Here is a 22596-nt window from a genome sequence, read left to right as displayed (position 1 = left end):
GACGCGGAGCATCCTTCCTGGCCGACGGACTAACGACGAATGAAGGTTCCTTTAAATTATGTCATCCAAGATGGCGTCCCTTGAATTCCGATTGGCTGATTGAAGCTATTTTAGGATTTTTTTCATTCTATGTAATTATTAATTATATTGTAGCTATCTTAGGCCTAGATTTGGAGTTCGGCGGTAGCCGTCAAAACCAGCGTTAGAGGCTCCTAACGCTGGTTTTGGCCGCCCGCTGGTATTTGGAGTCAGTGATTAAAGGGTCTAACGCTCACTTTTCAGCCGCGACTTTTCCATACCGCAGATCCCCCTACGCCATTTGCGTAGCCTATCTTTTCAATGGGATCTTTCTAACGCTGGTATTTAGAGTCGTTTCTGAAGTGAGCGTTAGAGCTCTAACGACAAAATTCCAGCCGCCTGAAAATAGCAGGAGTTAAGAGCTTTCTGGCTAACGCCGGTTCATAAAGCTCTTAACTACTGTACCCTAAAGTACACTAACACCCATAAACTACCCCCCACATCGCCGACACTCGATTAAAATTTTTAACCCCTAATCTGCCGACCGCCACCTACGTTATATTTATGTACCCCTAATCTGCTGCCCCTAACCCCGCCGACCCCTGTATTATATTTATTAACCCCTAACCTGCCCCCCACAACATCGCCGCCAGCTACTTAAAATAATTAACCCCTAATCTTCCGACCGCAAAGCGCCGCCACCTACGTTATCCCTATGTACCCCTAATCTGCTACCCCTAACACCGCCGACCCCTATATTATATTTATTAACCCCTAATCTCCCCCCACAACGTCGCCGACACCTGCCTACACTTATTAACTCCTAATCTGCCGAGCGGACCTGAGCGCTACTATAATAAAGTTATTAACCCCTAATCCGCCTCACTAACCCTATCATAAATAGTATTAACCCCTAATCTGCCCTCCCTAACATCGCCGACACCTACCTTCAATTATTAACCCCTAATCTTCCGATCGGAGCTCACCGCTATTCTAATAAATGGATTAACCCCTAAAGCTAAGTCTAACCCTAACACTAACACCCCCCTAAATTAAATATAATTTACATCTAACAAAATAAATTAACTCTTATTAAATAAATGATTCCTATTTAAAGCTAAATACTTACCTGTAAAATAAATCCTAATATAGCTACAATATAAATTATAATTATATTATAGCTATTTTAGGATTAATATTTATTTTACAGGCAACTTTGTAATTATTTTAACCAGGTACAATAGCTATTAAATAGTTAAGAACTATTTAATAGTTACCTAGTTAAAATAATAACAAATTTACCTGTAAAATAAATCCTAACCTAAGATATAATTAAACCTAACACTACCCTATCAATAAAATAATTAAATAAACTACCTACAATTACCTACAATTAACCTAACACTACACTATCAATAAATTAATTAAACACAATTCCTACAAATAAATACAATTAAATAAACTAGCTAAAGTACAAAAAATAAAAAAGAACTAAGTTACAGAAAATAAAAAAATATTTACAAACATAAGAAAAATATTACAACAATTTTAAACTAATTACACCTACTCTAAGCCCCCTAATAAAATAACAAAGCCCCCCAAAATAAAAAATTCCCTACCCTATTCTAAATTAAAAAAGTTACAAGCTCTTTTACCTTACCAGCCCTGAACAGGGCCCTTTGCGGGGCATGCCCCAAGAAGTTCAGCTCTTTTGCCTGTAAAAAAAAACATACAATACCCCCCCCCAACATTACAACCCACCACCCACATGCCCCTAATCTAACCCAAACCCCCCTTAAATAAACCTAACACTAATCCCCTGAAGATCTTCCTACCTTGTCTTCACCATCCAGGTATCACCGATCCGTCCTGGCTCCAAGATCTTCATCCAACCCAAGCGGGGGTTGGCGATCCATAATCCGGTGCTGAAGAGGTCCAGAAGAGGCTCCAAAGTCTTCCTCCTATCCGGCAAGAAGAGGACATCCGGACCGGCAAACATCTTCTCCAAGCGGCATCTTCGATCTTCTTCCATCCGGAGCGAAGCGGCAGGATCCTGAAGACCTCCAGCGCGGAACATCCATCCGGACCGACGACTGAACGACGAATGACTGTTCCTTTAAGGGACGTCATCCAAGATGGCGTCCCTCGAATTCCGATTGGCTGATAGGATTCTATCAGCCAATCGGAATTAAGGTAGGAATTTTCTGATTGGCTGATGGAATCAGCCAATCAGAATCAAGTTCAATCCGATTGGCTGATCCAATCAGCCAATCAGATTGAGCTTGCATTCTATTGGCTGTTCCGATCAGCCAATAGAATGCGAGCTCAATCTGATTGGCTGATTGGATCGGCCAATCGGATTGAACTAGATTCTGATTGGCTGATTCCATCAGCCAATCAGAAAATTCCTACCTTAATTCCGATTGGCTGATAGAATCCTATCAGCCAATCGGAATTCGAGGGACGCCATCTTGGATGACGTCCCTTAAAGGAACAGTCATTCGTCGTTCAGTCGTCGGTCCGGATGGATGTTCCGCGCTGGAGGTCTTCAGGATCCTGCCGCTTCGCTCCGGATGGAAGAAGATCGAAGATGCCGCTTGGAGAAGATGTTTGCCGGTCCGGATGTCCTCTTCTTGCCGGATAGGAGGAAGACTTTGGAGCCTCTTCTGGACCTCTTCAGCACCGGATTATGGATCGCCAACCCCCGCTTGGGTTGGATGAAGATCTTGGAGCCAGGACGGATCGGTGATACCTGGATGGTGAAGACAAGGTAGGAAGATCTTCAGGGGATTAGTGTTAGGTTTATTTAAGGGGGGTTTGGGTTAGATTAGGGGTATGTGGGTGGTGGGTTGTAATGTTGGGGGGGGGGTATTGTATGTTTTTTTTTTACAGGCAAAAGAGCTGAACTTCTTGGGGCATGCCCCGCAAAGGGCCCTGTTCAGGGCTGGTAAGGTAAAAGAGCTTGTAACTTTTTTAATTTAGAATAGGGTAGGGAATTTTTTATTTTGGGGGGCTTTGTTATTTTATTAGGGGGCTTAGAGTAGGTGTAATTAGTTTAAAATTGTTGTAATATTTTTCTTATGTTTGTAAATATTTTTTTATTTTCTGTAACTTAGTTCTTTTTTATTTTTTGTACTTTAGCTAGTTTATTTAATTGTATTTATTTGTAGGAATTGTGTTTAATTAATTTATTGATAGTGTAGTGTTAGGTTAATTGTAGGTAATTGTAGGTAGTTTATTTAATTATTTTATTGATAGGGTAGTGTTAGGTTTAATTATATCTTAGGTTAGGATTTATTTTACAGGTAAATTTGTTATTATTTTAACTAGGTAACTATTAAATAGTTCTTAACTATTTAATAGCTATTGTACCTGGTTAAAATAATTACAAAGTTGCCTGTAAAATAAATATTAATCCTAAAATAGCTATAATATAATTATAATTTATATTGTAGCTATATTAGGGTTTATTTTACAGGTAAGTATTTAGCTTTAAATAGGAATAATTTATTTAATAAGAGTTAATTTATTTTGTTAGATTAAAATTATATTTAACTTAGGGGGGTGTTAGTGTTAGGGTTAGACTTAGCTTTAGGGGTTAATCCATTTATTAGAATAGCGGTGAGCTCCGATCGGAAGATTAGGGGTTAATAATTGAAGGTAGGTGTCGGCGATGTTAGGGAGGGCAGATTAGGGGTTAATACTATTTATGATAGGGTTAGTGAGGCGGATTAGGGGTTAATAACTTTATTATAGTAGCGCTCAGGTCCGCTCGGCAGATTAGGAGTTAATAAGTGTAGGCAGGTGTCGGCGACGTTGAGGGGGGCAGATTAGGGGTTAATAAATATAATATAGGGGTCGGCGATGTTAGGGCAGCAGATTAGGGGTACATAGGGATAACGTAGGTTGCGGCGGTTTACGGAGCGGCAGATTAGGGGTTAAAAAAAATATGCAGGGGTCAGCGATAGCGGGGGCGGCAGAATAGGGGTTAATAAGTGTAAGGTTAGGGGTGTTTAGACTCGGGGTACATGTTAGGGTGTTAGGTGCAGACGTAGGAAGTGTTTCCCCATAGGAAACAATGGGGCTGCGTTAGGAGCTGAACGCAGCTTTTTTGCAGGTGTTAGGTTTTTTTTCAGCTCAAACAGCCCCATTGTTTCCTATGGGAGAATCGTGCACGAGCACGTTTTTGAGGCCGGCCGCGTCCGTAAGCAACTCTGGTATCGAGAGTTGCATTTGCGGTAAAAATGCTCTACGCTCCTTTTTTGGAGCCTAACGCAGCATTTGATTAAACTCTCGATACCAGAGTTAAATTTATGGTGCGGCCAGAAAAAAGCCTGCGGAGCGTTAACAGCCCTTTTACCGCCGAACTCCAAATCTAGGCCTTAGGGTTTATTTTATAGGTAAGTATTTAGTTTTAAATAGGAATAATTTAGTTAATAGTAATATTATTTAGATTTATTTAAATAATATTTAAGTTAGGGGGGGTGTTAGGGTTAGACTTAGGTTTAGGGCTTAATAACTTTATTATAGTGGCAGCGACGTTGGCGGCGGCAGATTAGGGGTTGAAACATTTAATAGCCTATGTGGGCTATGGCGGTTTAGGGGTTAATACTAGAATATGTTAATTGCAGTGTGGGCTATGGCAGTTTAGGGGTTAATAATTTAGTTATTACTTGCGGTGTGGGCTATGGTGGTTTAGGGGTTAATAGAGTTTATTAGTTATTGCGGTGGGGGATTGCGGTTGACAGGTAGATAGACATTAGGTGTTAGTTTATTTATCCAGGCATTTTCTGGAGTTACGGTGCTCCCATATTTAGCGCAAGGCCCGCTACGGCTGCCTTTTATGGCGAGGTGAAAATGGAGTAAGATTTCTCAATTTTCGCCACGTAAGGCCTTGCACTGGATATTGGATACCGATTTACGACGCGGTCCCATGTTAGCCTATGGGAGTAAAAATTGTGAGCGATGGCTGAAATATACGGCAGTAACTTGTATGCTACGCCGTATATGTAATACCAAATCGAGCAAAATCTGGCGTCGCCGGCTTTTGCGGGCGATGCTCTATATGTAATGGAGGCCCTGATAAATTAATTTCTTTCATTGTGGTGAAGAGTCCACGATCCATTACTCCTGGGAATTACTCTTCCCTGCCACTAGGAGGAGGCAAAGATTCCCAAACCCCAGGATCTCTATAAAACCCCTCCCACCTCACTGGCAACTCAGGCTGATGCATAGCTAAGCTAAAAACATAATTTATGCTTACCTGATAAATTCCTTTCTTCTGTTGTGTGATCAGTCCACGGGTCATCATTACTTCTGGGATATAACTCCTCCCCAACAGGAAATGCAAGAGGATTCACCCAGCAGAGCTGCATATAGCTCCTCCCCTCTACGTCAGTCCCAGTCATTCGACCAAGAATCAACGAGAAAGGAGTAACCAAGGGTGAAGTGGTGACTGGAGTATAATTTAAAAGATATTTACCTGCCTTAAAACAGGGCGGGCCGTGGACTGATCACACAACAGAAGAAAGGAATTTATCAGGTAAGCATAAATTATGTTTTCTTCTGTTATGTGTGATCAGTCCACGGGTCATCATTACTTCTGGGATACCAATACCAAAGCAAAAGTACACGGATGACGGGAGGGATAGGCAGGCTCATTATACAGAAGGAACCACTGCCTGAAGAACCTTTCTCCCAAAAATAGCCTCCGAAGAAGCAAAAGTATCAAATTTGTAAAATTTGGAAAAAGTATGAAGCGAAGACCAAGTTGCAGCCTTGCAAATCTGTTCAACAGAGGCCTCATTCTTAAAAGCCCAAGTGGAAGCCACAGCTCTAGTGGAGTGAGCTGTAATTCTTTCAGGAGGCTGCTGTCCAGCAGTCTCATAGGCTAAGCGTATTATGCTACGAAGCCAAAAAGAGAGAGAGGTAGCGGAAGCTTTTTGACCTCTCCTCTGTCCAGAATAAACGACAAACAGGGAAGAAGTTTGGCGAAAATCTTTAGTTGCCTGCAAGTAGAACTTGAGGGCACGAACTACATCTAGATTGTGTAGAAGACGTTCCTTCTTTGAAGAAGGATTTGGGCACAAGGATGGAACAACAATCTCTTGATTGATATTCCTGTTAGTGACTACCTTAGGTAAGAACCCAGGTTTAGTACGCAGAACAACCTTGTCTGAGTGAAAAATCAGATAAGGAGAATCACAATGTAAGGCTGATAACTCAGAGACTCTTCGAGCCGAGGAAATAGCCATTAAAAACAGAACTTTCCAAGATAACAATTTTATATCAATGGAATGAAGGGGTTCAAACGGAACACCCTGTAAAACGTTAAGAACTAAGTTTAAACTCCATGGCGGAGCAACAGCTTTAAACACAGGCTTGATCCTAGCTAAAGCCTGACAAAAAGCCTGGACATCTGGATTTTCTGACAGACGCCTGTGTAATAAGATGGACAGAGCTGAAATCTGTCCCTTTAATGAACTAGCTGATAAACCCTTTTCTAACCCTTCTTGTAGAAAAGACAATATCCTAGGGATCCTAACCTTACTCCAGGAGTAACGTTTGGATTCGCACCAGTATAGGTATTTACGCCATATTTTATGGTAAATTTTTCTGGTAACAGGCTTCCTAGCCTGTATCAGGGTATCAATAACTGACTCAGAAAAACCACGTTTTGATAAAATCAAGCGTTCAATTTCCAAGCAGTCAGCTTCAGAGAAGTTAGATTTTGATGTTTGAATGGACCCTGTATCAGAAGGTCCTGTCTTAGAGGTAGAGACCAAGGCGGACAGGATGACATGTCCACTAGATCTGCATACCAAGTCCTGCGTGGCCATGCAGGCGCTATTAGAATCACTGATGCTCTTTCCTGTTTGATTTTGGCAATCAATCGAGGAAGCAGCGGGAAGGGTGGAAACACATAAGCCATCCCGAATTTCCAAGGTGCTGTCAAAGCATCTATCAGAACCGCTCCCGGATCCCTGGATCTGGACCCGTAGCGAGGAAGTTTGGCGTTCTGGCGAGACGCCATGAGATCTATCTCTGGTTTGCCCCAACGTCGAAGTATTTGGGCAAAGACCTCCGGATGAAGTTCCCACTCCCCCGGATGAAAAATCTGGCGGCTCAAGAAATCCGCCTCCCAGTTCTCCACTCCCGGGATGTGGATTGCTGACAGGTGGCAAGAGTGTGACTCTGCCCAGCGAATTATCTTTGATACTTCCACCATTGCTAGGGAGCTTCTTGTCCCTCCCTGATGGTTGATGTAAGCTACAGTCGTGATGTTGTCCGACTGAAACCTGATGAACCCCCGAGTTGTTAATTGGGGCCAAGCCAGAAGGGCATTGAGAACTGCTCTCAATTCCAGAATGTTTATTGGAAGGAGACTCTCCTCCTGATTCCATAGTCCCTGAGCCTTCAGAGAATTCCAGACAGCGCCCCAACCTAGTAGGCTGGCGTCTGTTGTTACAATTGTCCAGTCTGGCCTGCTGAATGGCATCCCCCTGGACAGGTGTGGCCGATGAAGCCACCATAGAAGAGAATTTCTGGTCTCTTGATTCAGATTCAGAGTAGGGGACAAATCTGAGTAATCCCCATTCCACTGACCTAGCATGCACAATTGCAGCGGTCTGAGGTGTAGGCGTGCAAAAGGTACTATGTCCATTGCCGCTACCATTAAGCCGATCACCTCCATACATTGAGCTACTGACGGGTGTTGAATGGAATGAAGGGCACGGCATGCATCTTGAAGCTTTGTTAACCTGTCCTCTGTCAGGTAAATCTTCATTTCTACAGAATCTATAAGAGTCCCCAAGAATGGAACTCTTGTGAGAGGAAAAAGAGAACTCTTCTTTTCGTTCACTTTCCATCCATGCGACCTTAGAAATGCCAGAACTAACTCTGTATGAGACTTGGCAGTTTGAAAGCTTGAAGCTTGAATTAGAATGTCGTCTAGGTATGGAGCTACCGAAATCCCTCGCGGCCTTAGTACCGCCAGAAGGGCACCCAGAACCTTTGTGAAGATTCTTGGAGCCGTAGCCAATCCGAATGGGAGAGCTACAAACTGGTAGTGCCTGTCTAAGAAGGCAAACCTTAGATACCGGTGATGATCCTTGTGGATCGGTATGTGAAGGTAAGCATCCTTTAAATCCACTGTGGTCATGTACTGACCCTCTTGGATCATGGGTAGGATTGTCCGAATAGTTTCCATTTTGAACGATGGAACTCTTAGGAATTTGTTTAGAATCTTTAAATCTAAGATTGGCCTGAAAGTTCCCTCTTTTTTGGGAACCACGAACAGGTTTGAGTAGAACCCTTGTCCTAGTTCCGACCGCGGAACCGGATGGATCACTCCCATTGTTAACAGATCTTGTACGCAGCGTAGAAACGCTTCTTTCTTTATCTGGTTTGTTGACAACCTTGACAGATGAAATCTCCCTCTTGGGGGAGATAATTTGAAGTCTAGAAGGTATCCCTGAGATATGATCTCTAGTGCCCAGGGATCCTGAACATCTCTTGCCCAGGCCTGGGCGAAGAGAGAGAGTCTGCCCCCCACTAGATCCGGTCCCGGATCGGGGGCTCTCGGTTCATGCTGTCTTTGGGGCAGCAGCAGGTTTCCTGGCCTGCTTGCTCTTGTTCCAGGACTGGTTAGGCTTCCAGCCTTGTCTGTAACGAGCAACAGCTCCTTCCTGTTTTGGTGCAGTGGAGGTTGATGCTGCTCCTGTTTTGAAATTCCGAAAGGGACGAAAATTAGACTGTCTAGCCTTAACTTTGGCCTTGTCCTGAGGTAGGGCGTGGCCCTTACCTCCCGTAATGTCAGCGATAATTTCTTTCAAACCGGGCCCGAATAAGGACTGCCCCTTGAAAGGTATATTAAGTAATTTGGACTTAGAAGTAACATCAGCTGACCAGGATTTTAGCCACAGCGCCCTGCGTGCCTGTATGGCGAATCCTGAGTTCTTAGCCGTAAGTTTGGTTAAATGTACTACGGCCTCCGAAATGAAAGAATTAGCTAGTTTAAGGACTCTAAGCCTGTCCGTAATGTCGTCTAGCGTAGAGGAACTAAGGTTCTCTTCAAGCGACTCCATCCAAAATGCTGCCGCAGCCGTAATCGGCGCGATACATGCAAGGGGTTGTAATATAAAACCTTGTTGAACAAACATTTTCTTAAGGTAACCCTCTAATTTTTTATCCATTGGATCTGAGAAAGCACAGCTATCCTCCACCGGGATAGTGGTACGCTTAGCTAAAGTAGAAACTGCTCCCTCCACCTTGGGGACCGTTTGCCATAAGTCCCTAGTGGTGGCGTCTATTGGAAACATCTTTCTAAATATTGGAGGGGGTGAGAACGGCACACCGGGTCTATCCCACTCCTTAGTAACAATTTCAGTTAGTCTCTTAGGTATAGGAAAAACGTCAGTACTCGCCGGTACCGCAAAGTATTTATCCAACCTACACAGTTTCTCTGGTATTGCAACGGTGTTACAATCGTTGAGAGCTGCTAAGACCTCCCCTAGTAGTACACGGAGGTTCTCCAATTTAAATTTAAAATTTGAAATATCTGAGTCCAATCTGTTTGGATCAGAACCGTCACCCACAGAATGAAGCTCTCCGTCCTCATGCTCTGCGAGCTGTGACGCAGTATCAGACATGGCCCTAGCATTGTCAGCGCACTCTGTTCTCACCCCAGAGTGATCACGCTTGCCTCTTAGTTCTGGTAATTTAGACAAAACTTCAGTCATAACAGTAGCCATATCTTGTAATGTTATCTGTAATGGCCGCCCAGATGTACTAGGCGCCAAAATATCACGCACCTCCCGGGCGGGAGATGCAGGTACTGCCGCGTGAGGCGAGTTAGTCGGCATAACTCTCCCCTCGCAGTTTGGTGAAATTTGTTCACATTGTACAGATTGACTTTTATTTAAAGTAGCATCAATACAGTTAGTACATAAATTTCTATTGGGCTCCACCTTGGCATTGGAACAAATGACACAGATATCTTCCTCTGAGTCAGACATGTTTAACACACTAGCAAAAAAACTTACAACTTGGTTATAATCTTTTTTAGCAAAAAAACGCACTGTGCCTCAAAGAGGTACTAACGATTAAATGACAGTTGAAATAATGAACTGAAAAACTGTTATAGCATCAAACTTTAAAACAACACAATCTTTTAGCAAAGGTTTGTTCCCATTAGTAAAAACAACACTAATTAAATTTGTACATAAGAAAATAAAACAACGTTTTTATTCACAGTCACTATAAGGATTCTCACAGCTCTGCTGAGAGAATTTACCTCCCTTCAAAGAAGTTTGAAGACCCCTGAGATCTGTCAGAGATGAACCGGATCATGCAGGAAATATAAAAGTAACTGACTGGAATTTTTTGATGCGTAGCAAAGAGCGCCAAAAACGGCCCCTCCCTCTCCCACACAGCAGTGAAGAGAAACGAAACTGTCACAATTAAAGCAAAAAAACTGCCAAGTGGAAAATAATGCCCAAATATTTATTCACACAGTACCTCAGCAAAGTTAAACGATTCTACATTCCAGCAAAAACGTTTAACATGAGAATAGTTATTAAAAGGATTAATGACCTTTAACAGAGTAGTTCCGGTGAAATACCATCCCCAGAATACTGAAGTGTATACATACATGTCATTTTAACGGTATGGCAGGCTTTTCTCATCAATTCCATTCAGAAAATAAAAACTGCCACATACCTCAATGCAGATTCATCTGCCCGCTGTCCCCTGATCTGAAGCCTTTACCTCCCTCAGATGGTCGAGAACAGCAATATGATCTTAACGACTCCGGTTAAAATCATAGTAAAAATCTCTGTCAGATTCTTCCTCAAACTCTGCCAGAGAAGTAATAACACGCTCCGGTGCTATTTTAAAATAACAAACTTTTGATTGAAGTCATAAAAACTAAGTATAATCACCATAGTCCTCTCACACATCCTATCTAGTCGTTGGGTGCAAGAGAATGACTGGGACTGACGTAGAGGGGAGGAGCTATATGCAGCTCTGCTGGGTGAATCCTCTTGCATTTCCTGTTGGGGAGGAGTTATATCCCAGAAGTAATGATGACCCGTGGACTGATCACACATAACAGAAGAAAAGAGTTAAGAATCAAGAGCAAACAAATATGAGCAGGGAAAAAGACACCACCAGAAAAAAAACAGGGTGGGGTCTCCTTGACTCTCACCACCATGAAAGAAATTAATTTATCAGGTAAGCATAAATTATGTTCCCTTTCATACAGGTGGTGAGAGTCCACAATCCATTAATCCTGGGAACTAATACCTAAGCAGTGAAGTTCACAAGTAATGAAAATGAAAAGGTGAGATTTAAGAAATATATTTTTTCCACTGAAAAACTAAATCCCAATAAAGTCCAAAAAAGGGCAAAAACCATGAAATAAAAAAATAACCAACAAGCAAATAATCATCCTGAGACAACTACATGAAGGACTTCCTTCTAAAGGCCACCTCAGAAGAAGCAGAAAACCCCAAAATTGTAGAATTTTTGCAAAGTTATATTCCTAAAAGGCGAAGGAATGGCATTCAATCTAATAGAATGAGCAGTAATTTGTTAAGGTGGAGGCCAACCTGCCTCCAAAGAAGCCTTATGGAACAGAAGTCTCAACCAAGAAGAAAAAGAAATGGAAGAAATGTACTGCCCTTAAAATACTTTGATGAATAAACAACAAACACCTGTCTGATACAGACAGAAGATACAACACTAGGAAAGAAAAAAATATAGTCCTAAGAAACTGCCTTATATTAAAAAAGAAGATAAAGAAGATAAAATTAAAGAGCAGACAACTCAGAAAATTATTTCTAGAAAAAAAAAAACGGCAAAATAAACAAAACACAACCAACACGTATGCTCAGAAAGAGAAGCCTGCAAAACCCTCAAAACCAAAATAAGACTCCAAGGAGGAAAAAATTGGTTAATAATATACATAATTCTAGCCAAAACTAAATCAAAGCTATGAATATCTGAAAGATTAGCAATCTTCCAAAGGGAAAGAACTCAAAGAGCTGAAATTGGACCCTTCAAAAAGAACTGGCAGATAAACTCCTATCCAAACCATCCTGCCAAAACAACTAGGAATTCTAAAATAATACCAGGAGGAAAACATGATCCTTACATTAGGAAATAAAAGTCTTCTAAATCTTATAATAGAACTTCCTGAATACAGGGTCACAAACCTGTATCAGAGTCTCAATGAGCTAAGTAAGTAGGTTTTATACTGGATTTTTAGATCAGTATCTGTGCATAGTCTTCTTTATAGTAGTGTCTGTTACATGCAGTTATACAAAAATTGGTATATACTGTCCCTTTAAGACCAAAAATGAAATGCAAAGGAAAAGACTCAAAAAGTGCTACTGGACATCTGAACTAGATTTGCATAACAAAAAACTGTAAGGCCAAACTGGAGCAAATAGAAACACTGATGCTCTTTCTAGACTGATTAGGCAACCACCCTGGAAGGAAAACCAGAGGTGAAAAAACCCCATAAGTTAGTTGAAATTACCAAGAAACTACAGAACCATCAACAAACACTGCTTGGGGGTCTATTAACTTCACAAGGTACCTGGAAAGTCAAAGAATGAAACAAAAGACCATCAGAACTATCTATGGGAGACCACAAAGATCCACCACTTGATAGAAGATATCCAGATGAAGAGACCACTCTCCCGCGACGGGCTGGTGAAGCACTGGAGTGGCTTCAAGAAGAAAAGGTAAGTATATTTTTTTAAAAACGGCTGAAATGTCAATTTTCATGAATGAAAGTGCCCTTGTTTTTAATAGTTTTTTTTAAAAACCGGGCACTATCACATGAACATTGACCTTCACTTTAATGAAAGCAAAAGCACATTTACCAGAAAAGAGTAAACCAAAAGAAGGAAACAGCAGCCTTATCAGTAATAGATACTATTGATCTAAATAGATAAACTGCTTAAAAATTCTAACTCCCAAAAGAAATAGGGGTAAGCAAAGTCAGAATAGAAATAGCCCTGTGCACTTTGGGAATAGTTTCCCATAATTTAACATTGGAAGCTGAAAAAGGATACTTCTCTTAAACTTTGCAGGATTAAAAAGAAATACCTGGCTAAAACCAATCTCAGAGATGTAGGAATAAAAATAGGATTTTAACAGTAAACCGGCTTATCCTTATCTACTTTAGGACTTTAACCTCTAAAGGAAATGAAGTTTCTTTAAAGAGAAGAAATATGCTCAATTTAAACTAAGTAGATATAACAGATTCATGAACAGAAGGTAGACCCTTGATCAACAGAACCAAGCCTCTTCCTCTGAGGACATCGCAGCTTCATGACTAGAAACATTAACCTCAGCAGGCTTAGCGCAAAAAAACATAATTTATGTAAGAACTTACCTGATAAATTAATTTCTTTCATATTAGCAAGAGTCCATGAGCTAGTGACGTATGGGATATACATTCCTACCAGGAGGGGCAAAGTTTCCCAAACCTCAAAATGCCTATAAATACACCCCTCACCACACCCACAAATCAGTTTAACGAATAGCCAAGAAGTGGAGTGATAAGAAAAAAGTGTGAAAGCATAAAAAATAAGGAATTGGAATAATTGTGCTTTATACAAAAAATCATAACCACCACAAAAAAGGGTGGGCCTCATGGACTCTTGCTAATATGAAAGAAATGAATTTATCAGGTAACTTTCTTTCATGTAATTAGCAAGAGTCCATGAGCTAGTGACGTATGGGATAATGACTACCCAAGATGTGGATCTTTCCACGCAAGAGTCACTAGAGAGGGAGGGATAAAATAAAGACAGCCAATTCCGCTGAAAAATAATCCACACCCAAAATAAAGTTTAAATTATAAGCAGAAGATTCAAACTGAAACAGCTGCCTGAAGTACTTTTCTACCAAAAACAGCTTCAGAAGAAGAAAACACATCAAAATGGTAGAATTTAGTAAAAGTATGCAAAGAAGACCAAGTTGCTGCTTTGCAAATCTGATCAACCGAAGCTTCATTCCTAAACGCCCAGGAAGTAGAAACTGACCTAGTAGAATGAGCTGTAATCCTTTGAGGCAGACTTTTACCCGACTCGACATAAGCATGATAAATTAAAGATTTCAACCAAGATGCCAAAGAAATGGCAGAAGCCTTCTGACCTTTCCTAGAACCGGAAAAGATAACAAATAGACTAGAAGTCTTTTGGAAATTTCTTAGTAGCTTCAACATAATATTTCAAAGCTCTAACTACATCCAAAGAATGCAATGATTTCTCCTTAGAATTCTTAGGATTAGGACATAATGAAGGAACTACAATTTCTCTACTAATGTTGTTAGAATTCACAACCTTAGGAAAAAATTTAAAAGAAGTTCGCAGCACCGCCCCATCCTGATGAAAAATCAGAAAAGGAGACTCACAAGAAAGAGCAGATAACTCAGAAACTCTTCTGGCAGAAGAGATGGCCAAAAGGAACAAAACTTTCCAAGAAAGTAATTTAATGTCCAGAGAATGCATAGGTTCAAACGGAGGAGCTTGAAGAGCCCCCAGAACCAAATTCAAACTCCAAGGAGGAGAAATTGACTTAATGACAGGTTTTATACGAACCAAAGCTTGTACAAAACAATGAATATCAGGAAGATTAGCAATCTTTCTGTGAAAAAGAACAGAAAGAGCAGAGATTTGTCCTTTCAAGGAACTTGCAGACAAACCTTTATCCAAACCATCCTGAAGAAACTGTAAAATTCTCGGAATTCTAAAAGAATGCCAGGAAAAATGATGAGAAAGACACCAAGAAATATATGTCTTCCAGACTCTATAATATATCTCCCTAGATACGGATTTACGAGCCTGTAACATAGTATTAATCACAGAGTCAGAGAAGCCTCTTTGACTAAGAATCAAGCGTTCAATCTCCATACCTTTAAATTTAAGGATTTGAGATCCTGATGGAAAAAAGGACCTTGTGACAGAAGGTCTGGTCTTAACGGAAGAGTCCACGGTTGGCAAGAGGCCATCCGGACAAGATCCGCATACCAAAACCTGTGAGGCCATGCTGGAGCCACCAGCAGAACAAACGAGCATTCCTTCAGAATCTTGGAGATTACTCTTGGAAGAAGAAATGGAGGCGGAAAGATATAGGCAGGATGATACTTCCAAGGAAGTGACAACGCATCCACTGCTTCCGCTTGAGGATCCCTGGATCTGGACAGATACCTGGGAAGTTTCTTGTTTAGATGAGAAGCCATCAGATCTATTTCTGGAAGACCCCACATTTGAACAATCTGAAGAGTAGAGACAGCCTCATCAACCTTAGGGATTTTGTCCCAAAATTCTAATCTGTCAGATGGCACAGGATATAATTGCTTAAAACGTTTAGAAGGAGTAAAAGAATTACCCAAATTATTCCATTCCCTGGAAATTACTTCAGAAATAGCACCAGGGACAGGAAAAACTTCTGGAATAACTACAGGAGATTTAAAAACCTTATCTAAATGTTTAGATTTAGTATCAAGAGTACTAGAATCCTCAATTTCTAATGCAATTAGGACTTCTTTAAGTAAAGAACGAATAAATTCCATTTTAAATAAATATGAAGATTTATCAGCATCAACCTCTGAGACAGAATCCTCTGAATCAGAAGAAACAATATCAGTATCAGAATGATGATGTTCATTTAAAAATTCATCTGAAAAATTAGAAGTTTTAAAAGACTTTTTACGTTTACTAGAAGGAGGAATAACAGACATAGCCTTCTTAATGGATTTAGAAACAAAATCTCTTATGTTATCAGGAACACTCTGAGTATTAGATGTTGACGGAACAGCAACAGGTAATGTAACAGTACTAAAGGAAATATTATCTGCATTAGCAAGTTTGTCATGACAAACAGTACAAACAACAGCTGGAGGAACAGATACCAAAAGTTTACAGCAGATACACTTAGCTTTGGTAGCTCCAGCACCAGGCAGGGATATTCCAGAAGTATCTTCTGACTCAGCTTCAACGTGGGACATCTTGCAATATGTAATAGAAAAAACAACATATAAAGCAAAATTGATCAAATTCCTTAAAGGACAGTTTCAGGAATGGGGAAAAAATGCCATAGAACAAGCTTCTAGCAACCAGAAGCACAAAATAATGAGACTTAAATAATGTGGAGACAATAGTGACGCCCATATTTTTTAAGCGCCAAAAAAGACGCCCACATTATTTGGCGCCTAAATGCTTTTGGCGCCAAAATGACGCCACATCCGGAACGCCGACACCTTTGGCGCAAAAAAACGTCAAAAAATGACGCAACTTCCGGCGACACGTATGACGCCGGAAACAGAAAAAAAAATTTGCGCCAAAAAAGTCTGCGCCAAGAATGACGCAATAAAATGAAGCATTTTCAGCCCCCGCGAGCCTAACAGCCCACAGGGAAAAGTCAAATTTTTAAGGTAAGAAAAAATGATTGATTCATGTGCATTATCCCAAATATGAAACTGACTGTCTGAAATAAGGAATGTTGAAAATCCTGAGTCAAGGCAAATAAATGTTTGAACACATATATTTAGAACTTTATATAAAAGTGCCCAACCATAGCTTAGAGTGTCACAGAAAATAAGACTTACTTACCCCAGGACACTCATCTACATGTAGAAAGCCAAACCAGTACTGAAACGAGAATCAGTAGAGGAAATGGTATACATAAGAGTATATCATCGATCTGAAAAGGGAGGTAAGAGATGAATCTCTACGACCGATAACAGAGAACCTATGAAATAGACCCCGTAGAAGGAGATCACTGCATTCAAATAGGCAATACTCTCCTCACATCCCTCTGACATTCACTGCACGCTGAGAGGAAAACCGGGCTCCAACCTGCTGCGGAGCGCATATCAACGTAGAATCTAGCACAAACTTACTTCACCACCTCCATCGGAGGCAAAGTTTGTAAAACTGATTTGTGGGTGTGGTGAGGGGTGTATTTATAGGCATTTTGAGGTTTGGGAAACTTTGCCCCTCCTGGTAGGAATGTATATCCCATACGTCACTAGCTCATGGACTCTTGCTAATTACATGAAAGAAAGTTAAGTTCTTACCTGATCTTTTTACGCTTACTAGGAAGGAGGCATGGCCACCAAGATTTCAGACACAGAAGACCGAATAAAATCTTAGATTCCAAAGCGAATATCAGAGACTTTGTACAACTCGAATCCAACGACATGGAATAATCATTCTTGGCATAGATATGTACAATACTTCATGTCAAACTACCTTGTATGTCTTTGATTTTGTATTCAATAAAAAAAATTTTAAACAATCCTAGATTCCAGGATTCAGTAAGATTATATATATATTAAAAAAAAAAAATATATATATATATATATATATATATATATATATATATATATATATATATATATATATGTGTGTGTGTGTGTGTGAAAAAGAAATAGAAGGTGCAGTAATACCATTAGAAGCAAGAGCATCATTGGATAGGTCAGAATGCTTTAGAATAAATTATACATTTTGCATAAATTAGTCTAAGATTAAAACCTCAGCTTTTAAACAATATAAACACAAGACTAAAGAAAAGTGTTCAAATGACCCAGCTTCTAAGGCAGATGTAGACAGAAGGCTCCAAAACGGCCAGGAACTTTTACAGAAGTTAAGTACAGAAAAATACAAGCATACAGCTAAAACGTTAATATCCTCATTACAAAAATACTTTAAAGAAAAGGAAAAAACGCTTACCCCTTTTAGAAAGAACTCATAAAAATGTATAAACTCAAAAATTATAAAAGCAAAATATGCAGTAGAACACAGTTTACCTGTTATCTAAATAGTGTACATAAAAAGGAGGTGTCATATAAAAGTAAAAAATCACGCCAAAACGTACACCATTACATCGAGAGACGACGTGCATCAATGTGCATGCATCAGAAAAAGTACGCATGCTGAAAAAAACAGCATGCGTTTAAAAATATTGAGTGCAAAAATCCATTAAGCATACAAAAATGTAGACAAACAAAAACATGGCGCACAATTATAACTTCTTAATAATAAAAAAGGAAAATTACCTAAAAAATTTATTTAAAACTGTCCCAGTATCGTATATTTATATAATAAATAATATATATAACAATAACCTAACAGGCTTATATAGTGCCAAATATAAAATAAAAACTTACCAATGGGCACTCTATCTATCTAGGCTACTGGAGGAAACTAGTAGCGAGCCAAAACCAGTGCTGAAACATAACAGACAAACTGGAATAGGAGTGTATTGATGGACCAAAAAAAGTAGGCAAAGGACAGGTCCCTGCCGCATCCGTGGAAAGGCTTGTGACTCAATCCCAATAGCTGAAATATATGCCACTACCAATACTCTAGATAAATTATTATTTCCACTGATAAGAATCCCTTTATAAAGAGATTACGAAGAAATAAATGCTTTCCTTGTGGTGCATTGGGGACTTAATTTGAAGAAATGCTTGTATGCGTCTAAGGCAGGGGGTGTGGGCAGACTTTTGTAAACCAAGGGCTACCTCTAATTTTATTCCAAGTGACGTGGTCACCTAACTAAAAAAACACAAAGATTAGTATTTTTGCCACTTTTGGCTGAAAATTGTATTTATTTAATGTAATTCGCAAGTGTCCATGAGTTAGTGACGTATGGGATATACATTCCTACCAGGAGGGGCAAAGTTTCCCAAACCTCAAAATGCCTATAAATACACCCCTCACCACACCCACAATTCAGTTTTTACAAACTTTGCTTCCTATGGAGGTGGTGAAGTAAGTTTGTGCTTGATTTTCTATGTTGATATGCGCTTCTCAGCATTTTGAAGGCTGATTCCTCTCAGAGTACACAGTGAATGTCAGAGGGACATGAAGGGAGTATCACCTATTGAATTCTATGGTTTTCCTCGCGGGAAATCTTTTCATAGGTTCTCGGTTATCGGTCGTAGAGATTCATCTCCTACCTTCCTTTTTCAGATCGACGATATACTCTCATATTCCATTACCTCTACTGATAACCGTTTCAGTACTGGTTTGGCTATCTGCTATATGTGGATGGGTGTCTTTTGGTAAGTATGTTTCCATTACTTAAAGGGCCATGATACCCACATTTTTTCTTTCATGATTTAGAAAGAGAATGCATTTTTAAACATCTTTCTAATTTACTTCTATTATCAAATTTGTTTTATTCTCTTGATATTCTTTGCTGAAAAGCATATCTAGATATGCTCAGTAGCTGCTGATTGGTTGCCGCACATAGAAGTCTCATGTGATTGGCTCACCCATGTGCATTGCTTTTTCTTCAAATAAGAATATCTCAAAAATGAAGCAAAATAAATAATAGAAGTAAATTGTAATGTTGTTTAAATTTGTATTCTCTATCTGAATCATGAAAGAAAGATTTTGGGTTTAGTGGCCCTTTTAGACACTCTCAGCTATTGTTTGGCACGTTATGTATTAATATAAAGTTCTAAATATATGTATTGTACTTATATTTGCCATGAGTCAGGTTTATGTATATTTCCTTTTGCAGACTGTTTCATATTTGGGGAAAAAACATACAAGGTATACCCCGCTCATACAGCGGGTTAGGGACTGAAGCCCCGCTGTAAAGTGAAAACCGCCTTAAAGTGAAACAAGGCAGTTTTAGCTTTCTTTTCACTTGCCAGTGTGTTTAAAAACTTGAAAACATGTTTGAACTAACAAATATTAGGAGTGCAATAGTGCTGCATTTAGTTTAACACTAGCACAGCACAGTATCCAATAAATACTGTACCTGTAAAATAGTGACAATGACTGTAGTAAAATTTGTCAGACTATACCACTGAGACACAGATTGCACTGTAATGCTGTAAACAGAGTGAACTGCGCATAACAAAATGGTGACAGTCCCTTTTCTTGCAATCTCACGATGATTACAGCACTGTTTCAAAATCTTTGGCGGTTGAACTTCAGCTCCACAAAGCGCTGTATTAGCAAAGCGCTGTATTAGCGAAGCGCTGTAAAGTGAGGTATACCTGTATTAAGGAAAATATTTTTTTTTCTTACCTGGGGTTTAGTCTTTTTTCAAATTGACTGCTTTCTCATTAAATTTTCGCGGGCAAAATTAAGATTGCGAGGTCGCAAAATGCTGATGTTTATTTAGTCATTTTTGGCGTGAGAATTGTTTTGGCGCAAAGGTACGTCCGGTGACGCAAATTCGTCATTTCCGGCGTCTTAGTTGACGCCGAGTTTCCTTGCACAAAGTTGCATCTGCAATGACGTAAGTGTGTCATTTCCGGATGTTGTTGGCGCCAAAAAAAAATTCATTTTGCGTTGTGTGTCATACTTGGCGCCAAATAATTTCATTATTTAAAACCCCATTTCTTGCCTTTTTCTATGTCAGAGGGCTATGCTGTGTGCATTTTTTTTCCATTCCTGAAACTGCCATATAAGGAAATTGATCATTTTGCTTTATATGTTGTTTTTTTCTCTTACATTTGCAAGATGTCTCAATCTGATCCTGTCTCAGAAACCACTGTTGGATTCCTGCTGTCTGATTACAGTTCTACCAAAGATAAGTGTACCTGTTGTAAATTTGTGGAGATTATATCTCAAGCTGTGGTATGTAATAGTTGTCATTATAAGCTTTTACATGCAGAGAATGTATCCATCAGTACTAGTACAATGCCTGTTGTTCCTTCAACATCTAATGTACATGACATCCCTGTGAATATAAAAGATTTTATTGCAGATTCAATTCAGAAGGCTTGGTCTACTATTCCACCCTCTAATAAGCGTAAAAGGTCTTTTAAAACTTCTCATAAGGTTGATGAAATTTCAAATGACAGACAACATACTGAATTATCCTCCTATGATGAGGATCTGATTCAGAAGATTGTACCTCAGATATTGACACTGACAAATCAACTTATCTATTTAAAATTGAGTATATTCGTTCCTTGTTAAAAAGGGGTCTTGATTACTTTGGATATTGAGGAAACTAGTCCTCTTGATACTTAAACTAGTAAACGTTTAAATTCTGATTATAAACATCCTGTGGTTACTCCAGAGGTTTTTCCAGTTCCTGATGCTATTTCTGATATGATTTCTAAGGAATGGAATAGGCAAGGTACTTCTTTTATCCCTTCTTCAAGTTTTAAAAAAAATTGTATCCTTTGCCAGCAGTTAGTTTGGAGTTTTGGGAACAGATCCCCAAAGTTGATGGGGCTATTTCTACTCTTGCCAAACGTACTACTATTCCTATGGAAGATAGTACTTCCTTTAATGACCCTTTAGATAGGAAACTTGAATTTTATCTAAGGAAAGCTTATTTATATTCTGGCCATCTTCTCAGGCCTGCCATTTCTATGGCTGATGTTGCAGCTGCATCAACATTTTGGTTGGAAAGTTTAGAGCAACAGGAAATGGATCCTGATTTGTCTAGCATTGTTCGCTTGCTTCAACATGCTAATCATTTTAACTGTGATGCCATTTTTGATATCATCAAAATTTATGTTCGATCTAGGTCTTTAGCTATTTTAGCTAGAAGAGCTTTGTGGCTCAAATATTGGAATGCTGACATGGTATCTAAGCCTAGATTACTATCTCTTTCTTTCCAAGGTAATAATTTATTTGGTTCTCAGTTGGATTTGATCATTTCAACTGTCACTGGGGGAAAGGGATTTTTTTTTGCCTCAGGATAGAAGACCTAAGGGTAAATCTAAAGCTTCTAACAGTTTTCGTTCCTTTCGACAAAATAAGGAACAAAAACCCAATCCTTCCACCAAAAAATCTGGTTCCAATTGGAAACCTTCTTCGAGTTGGAATAACTCCAAGCCGTTTAAGAAACCACAGTTAGCCCCCAAGTCTGCATGAAGGTGCAGTCCTCATTCCAGCTCAGCTGGTGGGGGGCAGATTAAGATTTTTCCAAAGCATTTGGGCAGATTCTCTCCAAAATCAATGGATTCAGAGTATTGTCTCTCAAGGGTATTGAATAGGATTCAGAGTAAGACCTCCTGTGAGAAGATTTTTTTCACACATCCCAGCAAATCCAGTAAAGGCTCAGGCTTTCCTGAAGTGTGATTCAGATCTGGAGCTTTCAGGGGTAATCATACCAGTTCCAATTCAGGAACAGGGTCTGGGGTTTTATTCAAATCTATTCATTGTCCCAAAGAAAGAAAATTCATTCAGGCCAGTTCTGGATCTGAAAATTTTGAATCGTTATGTAAGAGTACCAACTTTCAAAATGGTGACTATAAGGACTATTCTGCCTTTTGTTCAGGAAGGTCATTATATGTCCACAATAGACTTATAGGATGCATATCTTCATATTCCGATTCATCCAGACCACTATCGGTTTCTGAGATTCTCTTTTCTAGACAAGCATTACCAATTTGTCGCTCTTCCATTTGGCCTAGCGAGAACTCCAAGAAACTTTTCAAAAGGTTATCGGTGCCCTACTCTCTGTAATCAGAGAAAGGGGTATTGCGGTGTTTCCTTATTTGGACGATATCTTGGTACTAGCTCAGACTTTACATTCTACCGAATCTCACACAAATCAACTAGTGTTGTTTCTTCA

At 39.6% G+C, this 22596-nt stretch overlaps 1 protein-coding gene across 1 annotated transcript in view; it reads right to left on the bottom strand.

The window, feature by feature from the left end:
• The window catches only part of TMEM266 (transmembrane protein 266), a 488010-nt gene that overhangs the window by 294292 nt on the left and 171122 nt on the right, over positions 1 to 22596 (bottom strand). The window contains 1 exon segment of the mRNA XM_053717259.1: positions 17596 to 17629. Coding sequence (XP_053573234.1) covers positions 17596 to 17629 — 34 coding nt within the window.

This window comes from Bombina bombina, chromosome 6 (assembly GCF_027579735.1).
Source record: "Bombina bombina isolate aBomBom1 chromosome 6, aBomBom1.pri, whole genome shotgun sequence".
NCBI lineage: Eukaryota > Metazoa > Chordata > Amphibia > Anura > Bombinatoridae > Bombina > Bombina bombina.
Note: the sequence above shows the minus strand (reverse complement) of the source record. Positions and strands in the feature narration are given on the sequence as shown.